General features: G+C 41.4%; 1 protein-coding gene across 2 annotated transcripts in view; it reads right to left on the bottom strand.

Annotated features, from left to right (window-relative positions):
- Positions 1-17,583, bottom strand: part of LOC149028529 (chloride channel protein CLC-d-like) — a 52,018-nt gene that overhangs the window by 18,130 nt on the left and 16,305 nt on the right. For both annotated transcript variants that reach the window (XM_089137411.1, XM_089137418.1), the window contains 9 exons: positions 16,626-16,714; positions 16,393-16,533; positions 16,191-16,261; positions 15,927-16,006; positions 15,603-15,752; positions 9,390-9,449; positions 9,224-9,298; positions 4,804-4,955; positions 3,605-3,740 (listed from right to left, as the gene is read on the bottom strand). In XM_089137411.1, coding sequence (XP_088993537.1) covers positions 3,605-3,740; positions 4,804-4,955; positions 9,224-9,298; positions 9,390-9,449; positions 15,603-15,752; positions 15,927-16,006; positions 16,191-16,261; positions 16,393-16,533; positions 16,626-16,714 — 954 coding nt within the window. The remainder of the gene's footprint in view (positions 1-3,604; positions 3,741-4,803; positions 4,956-9,223; positions 9,299-9,389; positions 9,450-15,602; positions 15,753-15,926; positions 16,007-16,190; positions 16,262-16,392; positions 16,534-16,625; positions 16,715-17,583) is intronic.

The raw sequence follows: 17,583 nt of genomic DNA, 5'->3' as shown, positions 1-17,583 counted from the left end.
AATGAACCAAGATAAACTGATAAACCATTTCATAATTATCAAACATTATACATGGTTAAGAACCATTTAACAATGTAGGAAGTGTTTCGGAAAAACATCAATACTTGTTCCAAGCTTGTATGGGAGTGACTTGGCCAATGATCACAAAAAAACCAAGTTTCCCAAAACCTTTCCATCAAATCCAGCGAACAATATGAATTCATTCGGAACAAGGGCTATTATATTAAGGAAATGTGTCATTTGAGTTGATAAAAGAGCCAGCAGCAGCACTAAGATAATTGTTAGGAAAAAAAAGCTTTAATTAGCCAAAACAATAACTGAACTTGAAAGAGAATGAAGAAAAAATCAAAGAAGAAGATGAAGAATCGGCAACAATGGACGATTTATAGATCTCAATAGTATAGAATACAACTTGAGAAGTAAGCCATCTTGCCCTCTAAAAAAGGAAACAAAAAGTACATCTAATGGACTCATGAATCTGTCCAAAACAGAAAGAACTAAAAGGGAAAATACATGAAATTAGAAAGAAACTTGAAAATAGAAACAGTGCTTTCTAATTCTCCTAAACCTTGATCACCAAGGAACCTTTTCCAATGAAGGAAAGTATGTAACTCAATTCAACAAAACTTGTGAACCAAGTAACCATCTCTAAGACTAGAAACTCAATAACTTGAGCACCAAGGCAACAGAATCCTCAACACTCCCCCTCAAGCTGGAGTATACACAAAGAAAACTCTAGCTTGAACAATAATAATAAAGTTGAAAGGTAGCACAGTCTTGAACCGTGTAGCAATAGAAAATGCCAATAAACAGTAAGATTATTTCACCCAAGAGATAATCAACTTAAAAAAATACTTTAATTCTTCATGTTGAACGAACCATCTAATATTGAGAATAATTGGTGATATTGATGATGAACAAAATCCACAAGTATAGCAGCATCAAAGGCATTATCCAAGTATTGTCAGTAGTAAGGAGGAATCTCCACAGTAACAGATAAAAGTTTGTAGCTTTAATGTCTACACATAACCTCTTGCAAGAAGCCAAAGTAGTAGGCAAAGGTATAGGTAGGTAAAAGGCAATATTAGTTATTGTGGACTAAATAGGTCAGTAAAAGGCAGTGTAGGTTACTACAGAGCAAGTAGGTAGTAAAAGGTAGTATAAGTTCCTACACACCAAATAGGTAAGTAGGCAAGTAAAAAGTAGTATAGGTTACTACGGACCAAGTAGGTAAGTAGGTAGGTAAAAGGTAATATAGGTTACTACGGATCAAATAGGTAGATAAAAGATAATATAGATTACTATGGACCACAAGTAGGTAAGTAGGTAGGTAAAAGTACTATGGATGTTGTTGTAGAATACCATCTTAGGAGGATAAAGTTTTTCCCCAATAATACTCTTCAACACATCTTGAATAGATATATAAAGAGAATCTAAACTCCCCCTCATGTGTAGCATTAGATGTGGACAATTAATGACAACCAGTTTCCAATAAACAAAGATCCCTAGCAAGAATTTCCAATGTGCCCTTTATGGTAGATATAGTCTTCATTTTTCCAGCAAGTCTAAATCCAAGAAACAATTTCCAAATTCTCCTCATGGTAGATTAAGATACATTGTAATAAACTGGAATTTTTCAAGGGGTTATTGCTAAATAAAGGCAAAGAATGGCAAATCTGTAAATATCCTAAAACTGAAACGGGATATAAATGTAATTAGAGAAATTTCCAAAAGGTAACACAAACAAAAGCCAAACAGTGAACTTGGAAGCCTAAGTTTGAGGAAACACTTCAATTATGGAAATACAAAATAAGGTAAGTCTAGGAATCAGGAAACTGGATGAGAAATCAGAATAAAAAATTCAAATCAGGAACAGAATCCGAAAAACATAACTAGAAACTGAATCAGGAACAGAACAGAAAACAAAATTAGAAAATGAACCAGGTATTGAACCCAAAACTGATCCAAATCTGAACCCAAAATTGAAAACAAAACTAAACTACAATTGAACCAAGAACTGAACCAAACAATGAACTAAAACCCGAACCAGAAGTTGAACCGAAAACTCAACCAACTAAATCAATAACCAATCGACTTATCTTCTTCCTCAAACCTGAAAAATCGAAGACGAGGACACCTGCAATTTAATCAATAACCAATCGACTTATCTTCTTCCTCAAACCTGAAAAATTGAAGACGAGGACACCTGCAATTTCTCTCCGATGGTCTTTTTCCCCCCTCTTGAAGATGTCAACTTTGAACAACGATGATTGTCCACTGCAACTAGATTTTGAACCATCACCTCCTCAGCAAAAATATAATTTCTCCAATGCAGTAGGAACCAGAATCAAGGTATTAAGCCTACTTTGCAAAGATCACAGCTTGAAACTCTCAGATGGCAAAAAAAAAAAAAAAGGATCTTGAACTCGTGATCTGAATACAGTTTCAAAGAAAACTCAAGAAACTCACAACCAGAAAACACCGAAACCTAGCAACCAGCAGCACCATTGGCAATAAACAGGCAATCAATCAAAATCTGTAGACGAACTTTGCACCAAAACTTTGAGATTACCATGCTTATCAGCTAGCACAGATCACACAAATCACATATCTCAATGGAAAAGATCAGCACCAAAACATCCCACAATTTTTTTCACCTTCATGGGAACCCTTAGTTCAATGAATAATTTATCATCTTCATTGAACTAGGGTTCCGTTATTCAAACTGGAAACCTAAATGACTCTCAAACTGGCAATCACAAAGAGAAACAAATGTTGATTAAACCTACTCTGATACCATGTTAAGAAATAAGCTTTAATCAGCCAAAACAATAGCTGAACTTGAAAGAGAATGAAGAAGAAATCGAAGAAGAAGAAGAAGATGAAGAATCAACAACAATGGGTTGCGATTCTAGCTTAGAACTCCTAGAATTACAGCCTCTTATTTATAGATCTCAATAGTCTAGATTACAACATGAGAAGCAAGCCATCTTGCTTTCTAAAAAGGGAAATTAAAAAAAAGTACATCTAACGGACTCATGAATCTGACCAAAATAGAAATAACCAAAAGGGAAAGTACATGAAATTAGAAAGAAACTTGAAAATAAAAACTATGTCGAAAATAGAAACCGTACTTTCTAATTCTCCTAAGCCTCGATCACCAAGGAACCTTCTCCAAGAAAGGAAAAGTGTGTAACTCAATTCTCCAAACTTGTGAACCAAGTCACCATCTCTAAAACTAGAAACTCAATAACATGAACACCAAGGCAGCAGAATTATCAACAATAATCTTTGGAGAAGTAATGAGGAGAGACACGAATGGATTAGGATTTTGTATGACTTCGAATAGAACTGATTCAAGAGTGAGGATCTATGTAGCCAACCCATTTAGTTTGTGCTATACTATGTTATTGTAGTTTTATTCTTTCTGCAGAAACAGTACCAGGACTCTACATTCTGTAGAATTTTCATTGAAACAGCTAAGTATTGACTAAAACTTTACATTCTTTGCATACCTTTCAAGGGTTTCAACATCTATCAAAACCAAAATATTTCACGATATTTTGCAAAAACCTTGAACTATGATTTAAAAGTAAAGAACTACCTTTGATATCAAAAGCACAAGCATTATAAGAGGTAGAAGCTTCAAATCATTGGTGATCTCAACCATAATGACACAAAGGGATACTGTCATTCGCATTGAACCTCCAAGAAAAGCAGCAGCACCAAGCAAAGCATACCTGAACAGGAAATGAGACTTTAGAGAAATATATAATATATCTTGAAGACAGCAACACCAATAACTTCTGTGCAGAGCTTGCATGGGGAGCTAGGGGGATAAAGCAAAGGGGATCAACCAATCAATTGGATTTCAAAACTTGTTTTCATCTGAAAATGGCACATAAATGCAAGAGTTGGAGCCCCAACAGAAATAAAATTAACTAACTCTATTAAAAATATAAGCATTTCCTATTGATGAGCGTTGGAGGAATACAAATTAACTACCAACTTAAATTTCCACAATGAAGATAGAAGCATACGGTGAGAAATGACTGTTCCTAGCAAATAAACCTCTAGAACACTAAACCCTTCTGCATCTTTTACAGATCCCTCTTAGTAAAACCCTAATGACAGGACTCTTGCTTTACCTGGTCTAAAACAATCAGGATTTAGGAGAATAAAGACTTCCTCCACAGAGTCAAAAGAATGGATCCAAGGACAAGGATAAAAATATTCAAAGGAAATGAGGGGAGTTGAAAAGTTAAATGGCTAAACAAATGGAAAAGAAAGCATGCATTTTTATTTATTCATTCATGGATGGAAAAAGCAATATATGTCAATATGGGGGAAGGTTCTACAGTCAAAAAGAAAATAACTGAAAAGGAAAACAACATGCAAGGTGAAGAACTATGCCACTTTTTTTCAGCCATGAGGTTAAGGCAGTTAATGTCCACATGCACAGGAAAAATTCCTGCCCCCCCAACTCATCCCTCCAAAACAAAAAACTGCCTTCCATTTATAATTACAGTTGTTGACAGTTGACACTTATGACATCAACAAGTCACTGAATTTCCGTCACATCAATACATATTTGATTTTCAGGCAATCAGCATAAGGTTTAATAAATCTGGTATACAATCTTCACGGTTCCTCTGAGACTACCTACACAAAACTCGGCCCAAGCAAAGTCAGTGATTTATAATCCATCATAAGACTTTGACAAGATAATTTCCATAACTCTGGTATTCAGGATGATAAAAGTCCCATGAACCATGTAGGAACCAAAGAGAAAGAAAGACCTACGTTCCCTCCTCGATCTTGAGCTTCCTGTAAAAGTTAACCACAAACATGCCAACAAGCCGTCCGTATGTTGATCCTATCATTATTCCAGGAACAAATTGACCAGCAGGAACAGCAGTACCAAATGTCACCACTGCTAAGGCATAAAACAAAACCTGAAACCAAGAAAGGCAAACACAAAGTGAGGAGTACAGAAATGGTCAAGCAACTAATTATAAGACAAACATTAGCAAATCACCAGCAGAATGAAGCCAAAATTCCATGTTAAGAAATGTAAAGAGACAAAGAACCCTCCTCTCTTGATCAAACAAAAGGACCACATACAAACCCCAATGAGAAAACATAAAGTACCTTCCACTCACTTTGCCCTAAGGGTTCCGCCTCTATTTCTAGCATCAAAGAGGAAGCCATCTCAGAATTCTTCTCCCCTTTGCCCCCCCCCCCAATCTTCCCTCCTCCTCACCAATAACTTCGTCCCATCATCCTTTTAGGACTCCCTCCAAGCCATCACCTCTACTGGAGGGATTTCTTGCCGCCACCCATGCTCACAAATTCAATCGAGCCCTGGTCCTGATGGGTTCAGTATGAGGTTCTACCGACTCTACAACGGTCAAGGGCATTGTGGAAACCGATCTAATTGAAGCTATCATAAGTTTTTTTTCTCAATCCCAATAGGATTTCCCCATATCAATCAAACCTTTGTAAGCCTCATCCAAGAATCTCTGGGAGCATCTTCTCTGTCTGATTTCCAATCTCCTCAACAACTTCATCTCCAAAATCCTGGCCAACTGCATTAAATCTATCATCCCTCTACGTGTTAGTCCAAACCAATCGGCCTTCATCTCTGGTCATATTATCACTGACAACATCCTCCTCTGCTCTAAAATTATTAAAGGATTTGACCATAAGAATAGATATCCTACTCTCTCCTCACAATTGACATCCACAATGCCTTTGACACACTTCACTGGGATTTCTTGGTGAACGTACTTAATCAAATGCATCCCCCCATACTCTCTCATCGGATCCTAAAATGCATCTCCTCCCCCTCCTCCTCCGAGCTAGTCAATGGTTACCTTGCTGGCTTCTTCTACTCCAAAGTTGGAATTAGACAAGGATGCCCTCTCTCCCCTTACCTCCTCTCCTTGGCCTTGAAAATCCTCTCTTGAAATATCTAGTCCAAGACAAACCATCACTTGATCTCTCCACTTCCTAAATGTAAGGCGTCCAACCTCATATGTCTTGCCTTTGCAAATGATCTCATGATTTTCTGCAAGGTGGACCCTCCTCCCTCACTTCCATTATATCCTCCCTCCACCTCTTTGAGTCTATCTCGAACTTCAAGCTAACCTTCTAAAATATAGGCTCTTTATCTCTGGGGTTTTTAACCCCCTCACTGCCTCAATTCTTAACATCAGAAAATCTCCCATGGATCTCTCCTAATCAAATATCTCGGCCTTCCCCTCCTCCTTTCTCCTCTTATAGGTCATCAGGGCACCCCCATGCTCAACCTTACTTGCAAGAGGGTCCACCTTTGGAAAGGCAAGCTCCTCTATTACACAAGCAAATTGGTCTCATAAAGTTAGTCCTCCAATCCTCCTACATCTATTGGTGTGGAGTTTTTGCCCTTCCTAAATCTACCATCCATGCCATGAAATCTCTCTTCTATAATTTTCTCTGGAAGAGCCAGGAATATTCCAAATTCCTTCACTCCCTCAGTCCAAAATCTACAAGCCTAAATTTGAAGGATGCCTTGGCATTTGGCACATCAAGGATAATAATATTGCCATCCTTCTCAACCTCATCTAGAAAATCTCTAAAGTGAATTTTGTTTCAATAAATTGGATTTACTCCTATCTTCTCAAGCAGGGAACCCCCTTCCAACCCCCCCCCCTTCTCATCTTCCACCTAAATCTAGAGGAATATCTTGACTCTTCACCCCTAACTCTTCTGCCTTGTCCCTTTCTAATGCTGACGGATCTAAAATTTCCTTTCAGCTTGACCCTTGACACCCGCTTCCATGTTGTGGGCGTTTAGGTGGTCTACTCCTCTAGCATCCCCAAAAACTCCCCTCTTTTTTTTCATCCTCTCAAGCTCCTGGTCTTCACCTTCCCTCTTCCCCTATTGGCTGAATTTTATTTGGCCCTTTCTTCTATTAGGGCCCTGGAATCACAAGATTACACCATGCGGAGGAGTGAGAGAGAGGGTGATGATTGGGGGATGATAAATAGAGGGGAAAGTGTGAGGGAAAGGTATAAAATATTTTATGCAAGTGTTTAGGCAAGGGGTGATTGACACCATCAAAACCAATTTATATTTCATTTGTGATTGTTCTTCATTATTCCAATATTGAAATAATATTAGTTTTCATGTTTGATTCACAAGTTCTTATCACTCTCCTCTTCTTCCTAACCTTGATCCCTCCTGTGACCAGGTCCTCTGTCCTTCTTCCAAGAATGGTGTCTTCACCACTACCTCCGCTTGGAACCTCATCCTCCCCCTTTCTCCTCCTATCCCTAGGTGCAATCTTGTTTGGTTCACTTTACACATCCCTCGCCATCCCTCACATCATGGAGAACTCTCTCCCTCTGCCTCCACAGCCAATCCCTCCTCATTAGTCACTTGATCCCTACCTCCCCCACCTGTATATTTTGCCCTTCCTTTGAAGATATCTCCCTCTCCTCTTTGATTGCCCATTCACTAAACACATCATGCTGAGAGCCTTGCCTCTATCTAGCTGACTTCCAAATGTCCCCACCCATTTGAGACTAAGTACCATTAGATAGCCTCCATCTTCAAAGGCCCCTCCCTGGCAGATTTTGTTGGTACTTAGTGCTTATATTTCGTAAATATGGACTAAGTGCAACTTGCGCAAGTTGACCTCCAAATCTAGACCAAAAGGCATACTCGAAGGCCATCTTGCAATGATGTTAGTTCTAGATTACTCTCTTCCCCTGCAAATCCTTAGCAGATTCCCCAAGGAACAAGCACGTAGATTCCCCAAGGAACAAGCACATTGTTGTTACCTACACTCTAAATTATACTTTATTGGCTTCTTCTAGGCTCTAGAAGCCAAGTTGCCCCCCCCTCTCTCCCACCTTGTAGTTCTTTCCCTTCAAGTGTTTATAATATATTTTTATTCACCCAAAAGAAATAGTTACGAAACATTATGCATATATGATATAACCAATTCTTTAGAACTTTGGAAATTGTTAGAAAACAAGCATTAAATAATCAAAACAACAGCTGAACTAGAACAAAGAAAAGAGAAAAGAAGAAGAAGAAGAGAAGAGAGATGAAGAACCAGTAGAAGAGGCTTGTGATTCTTGCTTAAGAATCTAGAATCACAGAGCCCTTTTATTTATAGCTTCTAATGAATCTAATACAACTTGAGAGACAAGTAATTGTCCTCTAGAAAAAGGAAACAAAAAATTACAACTTTAGTAACTTCCTAGCTCCTAAAATAGAAATTTCTGAAAATAGAAACTACCACCAAAATAGAAACTATGCTTTCTAAAAACTCCAAAACTTATGTAGCAAGACTCCAACATTAGAAATAGAAAGTAGAGTAGCATCACTAGCATATACTGTTCACGTGAAAAGTAACACAGATTTTACTGTTCACGTGAATAGTGTCGTGAACAGAAAATAGCCCAAGTGTATATACTTCAACAGAAATATTAAATTAATCAATTGTAATAGTAAAGATTAAAGTGAACAGGCATACTTGGTTAGGGATACTAACCAACCTTTTTCACTTTGCACAGATAAGCCACATTCATTAAGTACAAATTGAACAGGATGTTAGAGAAATATTCCCTTAGCTAACCCATTGAGCACTGATGCTTGGAAGAAGAAAAGCAGCAGGATAATGTTTAATATCTTGGGGAATTGACAACATCTTGTTCATCATGTGAGATGTGAACATGTTAGGTAACATTTTACAAGGAAATATTGCCATTAGAAATTGTGCAGGTTCAATTTCCCATCCCACTTGGATGGAAAATGCACTCTAGGGTCTGTACTTTCTCTCCCTTCCAAGGCTTAGCATCTCAAGCCCCACAATAGCCTTCTTTGTATGCCCTTTCTCTTCTTTCCAATCCTAGCATTTTTCAGAAGCTTTTACATGGACTACACATTATTTGTCAGAATTAGGGGATTTTGAAATAGAGAATTTCATCATGCTTGAACAAGCCAATATTATTATTTTTCCCATGCAGAGCTAGCTGGGAAAAAAAAAAATCAAATCCCTATGGAAAACGAAGGAGAAACAAGTCATATATTAGCTTTGGATTTGGAGCTCCTGTGGAATGAAGGAATGATAATAGAGTGGTTTCTCTAATTAATAAAAGAGATTAATCTGAAAGCCATTAGTTGCTTGCAAATGAAACTGCCAAGTGAATAGAGTTGAGAGGTACTATACCAAAAAGGTAACAAGGCCTTGAGCACTATACTCATGATATGTGTTAGCACTAAATAAATTGCGTATGGCATTATCCTGAAACAAAAATTTAACTTTAGAATTAAGGCAACAGTAAGCTTTTAACACCAAGAATAGAAGACTGAAGGTCAGCTCTATTAGTAAGAACCTGAGTGTTGAAAAAGATAGTTGCCAAATCATTGTATTCATTGTCATTGGCACAGTAGAACTGAAAGTAACAAAAATTAATGGTAATTAGAAAAATGAGAAACTATACAAAAAGCATATTTAATTTCTACTTAGAAAGTAAGAATTATATTATGAAAGACAATAGATTTGTCAAAACAAGCTCTGACATAATCAACTGTAACATCATGGAGATCAATAGAAGTGATGTGTAGTGGTATATATAATTCATTCAAATAAGTCAATGGACGCTCTTTTTTTTTTTTTTTTTTGGGTTGGCGGTTGTAAATAAAATGGTCCTGCACCACTTGCACCATGAAAGGGATGTGTTACAGTAAGGAAAGGCACCCCCAGGGGGAGGGGAGCATGGAACGCCATTTTTTCGTGCAAAGTGAAGACAGGAGGGTGGATCTCTTGACTTCCAGATACCACAAAACAACCTTCAGGATACTAACAATTAAGTGTCCAATAAATAAGAAGTCTGCCACCCTAAGTCATTTCCCTACAAGGTGCATTGTGTATTTCAATGTTCAGGGTTCACATGATTTGACTTCCTAATAATTAAGTTATTGACCTTCCCGAACCATAAAACCTCTTTTGGCCTAAAATTTCTTTACTATTTATTTCCACATTTTGCTCGAATTCCAACAATCTTCCAACTGCTTCAGTCACTAAAGGCAACATAAGTGCCATCACCAACTTCGGCCAGACAGCGGGAGGGGAACCACAAAACAAGGCCAAAGCTGGGCAGACTTCGCCACAGTCAAACAGAAATGGGTGCTCGTGGAAAAGAAGTACTCCCTTGCTTGATAGGGGGGGCTCATTGCTGCTCTTTCCACATAATACTTTCTTCTAGGGATGCTGATGGAACCTATTCAGACTGGATAATGGCATTAACATGTCTGCATCGGATTATATTCAGAAAGACATGAATAGCATCCTATTAGTTTTCATACAGACTCGGGTACCCTCGGCTACCTTCCAGATAGTTACTTTTCAACACAGATTCTCCTAAATGAATACTAGCACGGAGTGGGTACTAAATTTGAATGCCAGTTTACATCTTAACTGTTTTATCCATGACATTTAGGGTTGAGACTTGAAAATTCAGCAACTACCGTTTCTTCTACTCATCTTAGAATTAGAATCCTTGCATTTTTTATGATTAATTTCTTTTGTACTCAGTTTAATAGAAAATATAGAAAACAACCACGGTATCTTAATGTATAAAATTATGAAGATAGCAAAACATAACCAACAAGGTAACTCAATTGTTGTGTTCTCCTAAAATTATTTGAATAATATGAACTTTGGTTGAAACCCACTAAACAATAGAACTTCATCATGACAAACCCTCCTCCGCTGCTCCCCCTCCCTCCCACTACCGTCGCCGTCCACTCCTCCACCGCCACCTCCACCGTTACCATCGCCACAACCATAGCCTCCGCCCCCGCCTCCGCCACCTTTGCTTCCTCCGATATCACTAAATCCTCGACCCTCCCTTCCTCCCTTCTCCGTCTCCCCCATTAACCTCCATCGCCTGTTCCAAACCCCTCGCTTCTTCTTTCCATTCATCCTCCCCCCTGCTATCTCCGCCACCATCGACACCACCACCACCACCACCCCCGCCAGTCTCGTCTTCACCTGTGAACCCCTCCTCTGTCAACCCTACCCCTCTCCCTCATGCCTGGAGCACCCTTTTCCATCAACCGGCTCCTTCTAGCAAAAACCTCTCCTACTTCCCTCCCATCCCCCTGGTTCATTGCCCCACCTCTGCAACTGCGCCTGAGATTCACCACTGGAAGAATGCTGTCTTGGGACAATTTCTTGGTCCCTGCCCTCCCCTCGGCATTATCAAAGCTTCTCTCTCTAAACAATGAAGTCCTTGGCTCCATGGATATGTTCTTATCAGGATGGCATCTTCTTTCAATTTCTCTTCCCCTTCCCCGCCAATCCAAGGCCATTGATGGCTCCCCTGGTATGTTGGAAAGCGCCAATTTTCATTAAGCCTGGACTCCTTCTATGCCCCTTCTCAGTCATCTCAACTCCCTCCCCCTTGGATCAACCCGCCTGCCTCCCCTAGATTCGGAGTGATGCTTGTCCATTGGCTCCCTCGTCCTCTTCATTCCACTAAGACCTCCGTGCTCGGCTCTCCTTGCTAGACTTTGTATTAGTTCCATCATCCAGCCCCCGCCTCCCCGTATTTCCTTGCGATGATTTGGGTACTCACTTAAACCAAGTCATTGTCTCGACCGGGTCCCCGCGTGGTGCTCTCTCGTGTCTTGCTTTTGGCCTGATACTCATAATGCACTACCCCATCGTTCTTTCCCGCCCCTGAGTTCCCTGCCTCCTTCAGCTCCTTCTCCCCTTCTTCGTGGTTCTTGATCGTGCTTCTTCTCCTTCGCCTCTGCTAGTCCCCGCCTTCTCCTCCTCTTTTGAGGTTATTTGCCCCTTCGCATCCCCACGATCATCGCTGGAATCATCTCCATCCCTTCTATGTGATCCTCCCCGGCGCCTTTTTCCCCTTCAGCTAGGAGGAGAAATAGTCTTCTCCTCCTCCCTCATTCCCTCTCTGTCCCTCCTTCTTCTCTCGCTCTCTCCCTCTTCTCCTCTCTCCGCTTTCGATCCTCCCACCATTCGCCCTCCTTGTGTGGCTCCTCGCTCTCTCCTGTCCGTCCCCTTCTCGCTTCCTCCCTTCTTTCCCCTCTCTACTCCTTGTTTCCATCCCCAGCCTCTCACCTCCTCTTCGCCACCTCCCTCTCAACCCTTCCCCAAACTCTCCCTTATCTCTCCCCCCTTTGTATATCTTTCCCTCCTCCCCCCACCCCTTTCCTCCTTTCTTTCTAACCATCCCTTCTTTGGCCTTTTTCTATTACCCCGGCCCATTTCCTCTCATATGGGTATCCTCCCAACCGTCATAACTTAAACCCTCTTTTAAAGCCCAACCCTCTTTGTTCTTTCACCATCCATACCCACCCTACCCCGAACTTCTCCGACTCCTAACCCCCCCACCAACATACTTCCACTATCTCCACTTTCGCCCTCCTCTATCCCTCCCTGCCTTCCCCCCAATCCCCCCCCCCTTCCTTCCCCCCTCCCTTCCCGCTCCATCTCTCCTCCCTTGTTTTCTCCTCCCCTTTTCTCCTTGTGACTCCCCTCCTCTTTGCTTCCCTTTCTTCTGTTCCCCCCCTAGCTTTCCCCCTCCCCTTCTCTTTTCCTTCCCTTTGTTTTCTTTCTTTTTGGTGTTAGGGGCCTCCTCCTCCGCTGATAACACTCAATTCATCTGCCTCTCTTGGTTGTTCCCTGTTCATTAACTCCCATCTTCCCCCTTCCCTACTTTCCTTCCTCTCCTTTCTCTTTTCCCTTTATTTTCCTATATCCCTCATTTCCATCTTTCTTCCTCTTCCCCTTTCTTCATCTTCATCTATCCTCTTCCTCCTCCCCTTCTTTCTTCCTCTCTTTGTCTTTTTCTCCTTCTTCCCCTCTTTCCCTTCTCCTTTCCTCTTCCTTATTTCCCTTTTTGTGCTTCTTTTTCTTTCTCTGCCTTTGGTCCCCCCTTGCTTCTTTCTTCTCTCTTTTTCTCTTTGTTCCTCTTCCTTGCTATCTTCCTCCTTTTTGCCTCCTTTTCTTTTCTTTTATCCCTTGGTCTTCTTCCCGCCTCCCTCCCATTTCGCCCTTCCCTTCTCTCCTCCTCCCTCTTCCTCCCTTCTTACCTCCCTCTTTTCCCTGCCCTTCTTCTTTTTTTTTCTTCCTCTTTCCCCCCCTCTTCCTCCCCCCTCCCTGCCTTCTCTTCCTCTTGCTTTCCTTCCCCAGTTCCCTCCCCTTCTCCTCTGGGTCTTCCTCTATTTCCTCTTCGATATCTCTTCCATCCTCTCCTTCCCTTCCCTTTCTCGAAGCTCCCTCTCTTTCTTCTTTCCTCTCATCTCCCGCTTCCTTCGCCATCCATCCTGGCTTCTTCCCTCCACTTTCTTCCATCTTCCCTTGCTCGCCTTTCTTCCTTCCCTTCTTTTGTTTATCTCCCCCCTAGCTTAACGAATTGTCTCCTTTTTCTCTCTTCTTTCCCCTCATCCCTCCCCCCCCCCCTCCCTCTCCTTCTCCTCCTTGCCCTTCTCTCTCCCTCCCTTTTCTTCCTTCCCCTTTTGCTCCCCTCCGCTCCCTGCCTCCCTCCTCTTCTTTCTTCTTCTCTTGGATTTCATTCGCTCTTCTCCATCCCTTCTTCCTCCCCTCCCCTTGCCCCATCTTCCTTCCTCTCCTCTCCCCCCTTCCTCTCTCTCCTTTTCTCCCATCTCGCTCTCCCCTCTTTATAATTCATCTCCAAATCTTCCTCCTTTTGGTCATCCCCTCTTTGGTTCCCTAACCATCTCTTTCTTGCCCGTTTTCTCCAATTTCTTCATGTCTTAGATTATCCTGTTTTAGATCCACCACTCCCCCTGCCCTAATAGGTCTCCCTGTGTTCACTCTATTCTGGGACTTCATCACTCCTATCATTGGGCTTCCCCTCCCCTTCTCCATTGGATTGAGACCTTCATCTCCCCCTCATTTCTCTATCATCTTTGGTTCCTCGGCTGGTTTTTTCTTCTTATTGTATCCCGTTCCCCCTCTCCCCTTACCTTTTCTCCTTGCTTGTCCTTTCTCGCCTCTCCTCCCATCATTTCTCATCTCCCCTATTCCCATGCCATCCTAGCTCCCCACCTTCATTTCCTGCCTCTCTTTCTCGTAATCACTCTTCCATCTCTTCCATCCTTCTTCCCTCTCCATTTTTGATCCCTCTCTCTTGTTTCTTATCCTCCATTTTTCTCACGTGTCTCTTCCCTCAGCCTCTCTCCCCCCCGTTCATCCCTCTTTCCCTGACCTCCTCCCCTCTCCCCGTTGCCTCCTCCCCTTCTCCCCTGCTCATCTTCCGGAGCTCCACTCGCGCTCCTCTCTTTCTCTCCTTCCTCTTCCTCCTCTTCCTATCTTTCTGTGTGGCTCTTCTCCCTTCCCCTCTCTCCCTCCCCTCCTTTTCTTCTTTTCTTTGAGGGCCGTCTTCCCATTCCTCCCCCATCGCTTTTCCTTTTCTCCTTCTCCTTTTCCTCTCCGGCATGTTGGCCGCCTCTTACTCATTGGAATTGCCTCCCTGTTCCTTTTCTCTTTCTTTCTTCCTTCTCCCCTCCTCCTCTCTCTTCCCCCATCCCTCCTTTGCTCCCTTCTTCCTCGTCCTCCCCATTTCTATCCTTCTCTTCCCCTCCCCTCCTTCCCTGCCCCCTCCTGTTCTTTACTCTCCTTCCCCCCTGTCTTCCCTTCCCCAACCACTCCCCTCTCACCTTTATCTCCTGTTTTGGTCCCCCTCCCCCTCTCCTTTTCCTCCCTCCCCCTCTCCTCCCTTCCTTCCCCCTCCCCCTTCCCCCTCCTCCCCCTCCCTCCTTACCTTCCCCTTTTTTTCCCTCCCCTCCCTCCTCTTTGGCCCTTCCTCCTCCCCCCTTTCTCTCCCCTCCCCCCCCTCCTTTTGTTTCTTTCCTCTTTTTTCTTGCCCAATTTCCCGCTCGTGTTGGTCCCTAGCCACCGCCTCCATTTGGCCTAGACCGTGACGTTCTCATCGTTTTGCTCGAGATTGGAATTGGATCCTGCGAAGCTATGCCGGTTCCACTATCTGCGACCTTGTGGGCAAACTTGTCTTTGCCGCCACTTTGCACCATCTTTGGTGGGAGCGTAATCTGAGGAGATGGACCTCCAAATCTAGATCCAGAGATATGATTTGGAATGCCATCTGTTTTGATGTTTCTTTAAGACTCCGGTCTCTCCCCCACCCCCTATTGCTGACTCTCCAAGAAATAGGGTGATTGTTAGTTCTTGGAACCTCTCAGCTTCTTTCCTTCCCCCCTCCCCCTTTTTTTTTCCTCTGTATGTTTTTCTTGTTCTTCAGTAATTTAAATTATTATTCATCCAAAAAAAAAATTTTCGATAATTAATCTCTAAAATAGGGGGATTAGCATATATATCAGATTAGTTCTCGGACTGATTTGGATTTTCCTAAATGTATACAAATGCAGATTTGGATGTGGATTTCAGTTATCCATTTATTCCCTACTTTCTTCCAATATAAAAATACTCTAAAGAAACCCTTATATTATTAGTTCCCATGCAAAATAAGGCTTAAATAGATGTTGGATGTGGATGCAGATCTCAAGCAGTACTCTTTTGGAACTTGGAAGCTTACCCTCACATAATTTCCATACATTCCCGGTGGCTGTGGACACTCTATACCCGAATTAGCTTCTGATACTGGGCATGGACTACATTTTCTTAGGAGCGGTAATCCAAAGGAAATGATCGATGTTAACAGAGAGACCAGACATGCTTCAATAATCTGCAACCCACAAAGTAGAGACTGGAATTAGCCACTGATAATCATGAAAAAACAAGCAAATGCCATGAAAACAGGATAAATTGATGAGCAAAAATTTCAATTACAAAATTGTCATAGTTCTTTCTGATGAATTTTTTCCAACCTAGAGTACATAAAAAGAATGCCAGAGAATACCTTCACTCTGTTCCCTTTCTTATGTAAATATTGTCGACGCCAACGAGTTATATAAAGAGTGAGCTGATTGAATAAGGCACCTGAAGAAGAATTAAGAAAAGCAACAAGGTCACAAGATTCTATTGTTTCTCTATCTGTCTCTACCTGCTGACTAGAATCCTGCTCCAAAAACTGACACTGAATATTGTCCAGAATTATTCTTTCTTCTTTATATTTTTATTAAAGTAATGCTATCATAAAACTTCAGCAAAGAAAAGAAGATACCAAGAAGACCTCCAATCACCCCAATGAAAGCCATAGGCAATAATTCCTCAAACGAGTAGTCCTCTTGACCACTACAGAAGTAGTTCTATGGGTTAGAGAAGGAAATGCAAAGAACAACTCAATACAGAAACATGCACATAATATACAATGCGGGAAGTAAGGAACTTTTAAGTACAAAGGACGTTCAATTCTAATTTCTAACCCAGAGATGTCCCAGATTATGAAGCCTCCAGACCCAAAGTGTCCACACTTTCCACTTCCACACCAGGCCATTGCAGTACGTACCACAACAGCCACAACAGCTGATGTGAAAAAGACACGCCACATAAGTTGACTCCTCCACCTTCAAGAAATATAAATGATAAAACATCATTGTCTAAACCATCTCAACTGTTGAACAAACATATGGCCATCAAAAGATCAAGAAACTTTTACCAAGACGTAACCTCTTCAAGTGCAAATAACACACCTCCAACAGGAGCTCTAAAGGCAGCAGCAACTCCAGCAGCACATCCACAGGTTACCTTCGAAAAACATTTGAAACCAGTGAAATGAGCAAATTCAACCATAACTTTAGTTCTCACTTCTCACTACTATTTTCCATCATGAAAGAAAATGATCCTTAGCTAAAAAACTTCTGCAAAATGCTACACAACCATAAGCATACAAGATGCAAACTCCAAACTACTAAAACTGGACAAATAGGATCAATAATGAATGGATAATTATAGAAACATTGTATAAACAGGTAAAAGCTTATTTGGGACATGTTGTCTCCCCCTCATGCCTGTTGCACTTTTCTAGTCTTTAACTCTTTTGTGCACCCACTCCCTTCTGTTGAGATTGGGGCTCAACCTTCAGACTTAATAATATGAATTTCAGATGTGTGTCATGCAAGCCAACAAAAACACCACCAAAGATTTTTCAGACTCCCCTTTTGCAGATTCTGATGTGGCATTAAGAAGAAACATCCCCAGCAAGAAAGGAACACATGTCAATTGGGCATGGCAGCTGTAATGTAATGGCCCACTTACCAATATGGGTAAGGTCATTAATTGGTCCAAGAATCAGTTTCACTTAGGTAGCAAACCGGTTGAAACATAATGGTACGTTAGTAAAATTAAACCCAAATCGTCTAGAGCATTAATCAGCAGAAGCTTTATTTTTCTTCAACAAATATTGGTAAACCGAAGCATTGTCACTATTCTAGGATTTCCAAAATGAACTAAAAGTTAGAGTATTACATTTTTCTCAAATAAAGCATTTAATAAACGATTATGCATTATTCAAAAGTAAACAAGAAATATTTTCTAAATTCTTAGCAGACAATAAATGAGTGAGGTTCATTGCTGGACTGGGTTTCATCCGTTTCATGGCCCAATCTCTCAAAGTC

This window comes from Hakea prostrata, chromosome 1 (assembly GCF_041222555.1).
Source record: "Hakea prostrata isolate BN-2017 chromosome 1, UWA_Hpros_2, whole genome shotgun sequence".
Taxonomy (NCBI): domain Eukaryota; kingdom Viridiplantae; phylum Streptophyta; class Magnoliopsida; order Proteales; family Proteaceae; genus Hakea; species Hakea prostrata.
Note: the sequence above shows the minus strand (reverse complement) of the source record. Positions and strands in the feature narration are given on the sequence as shown.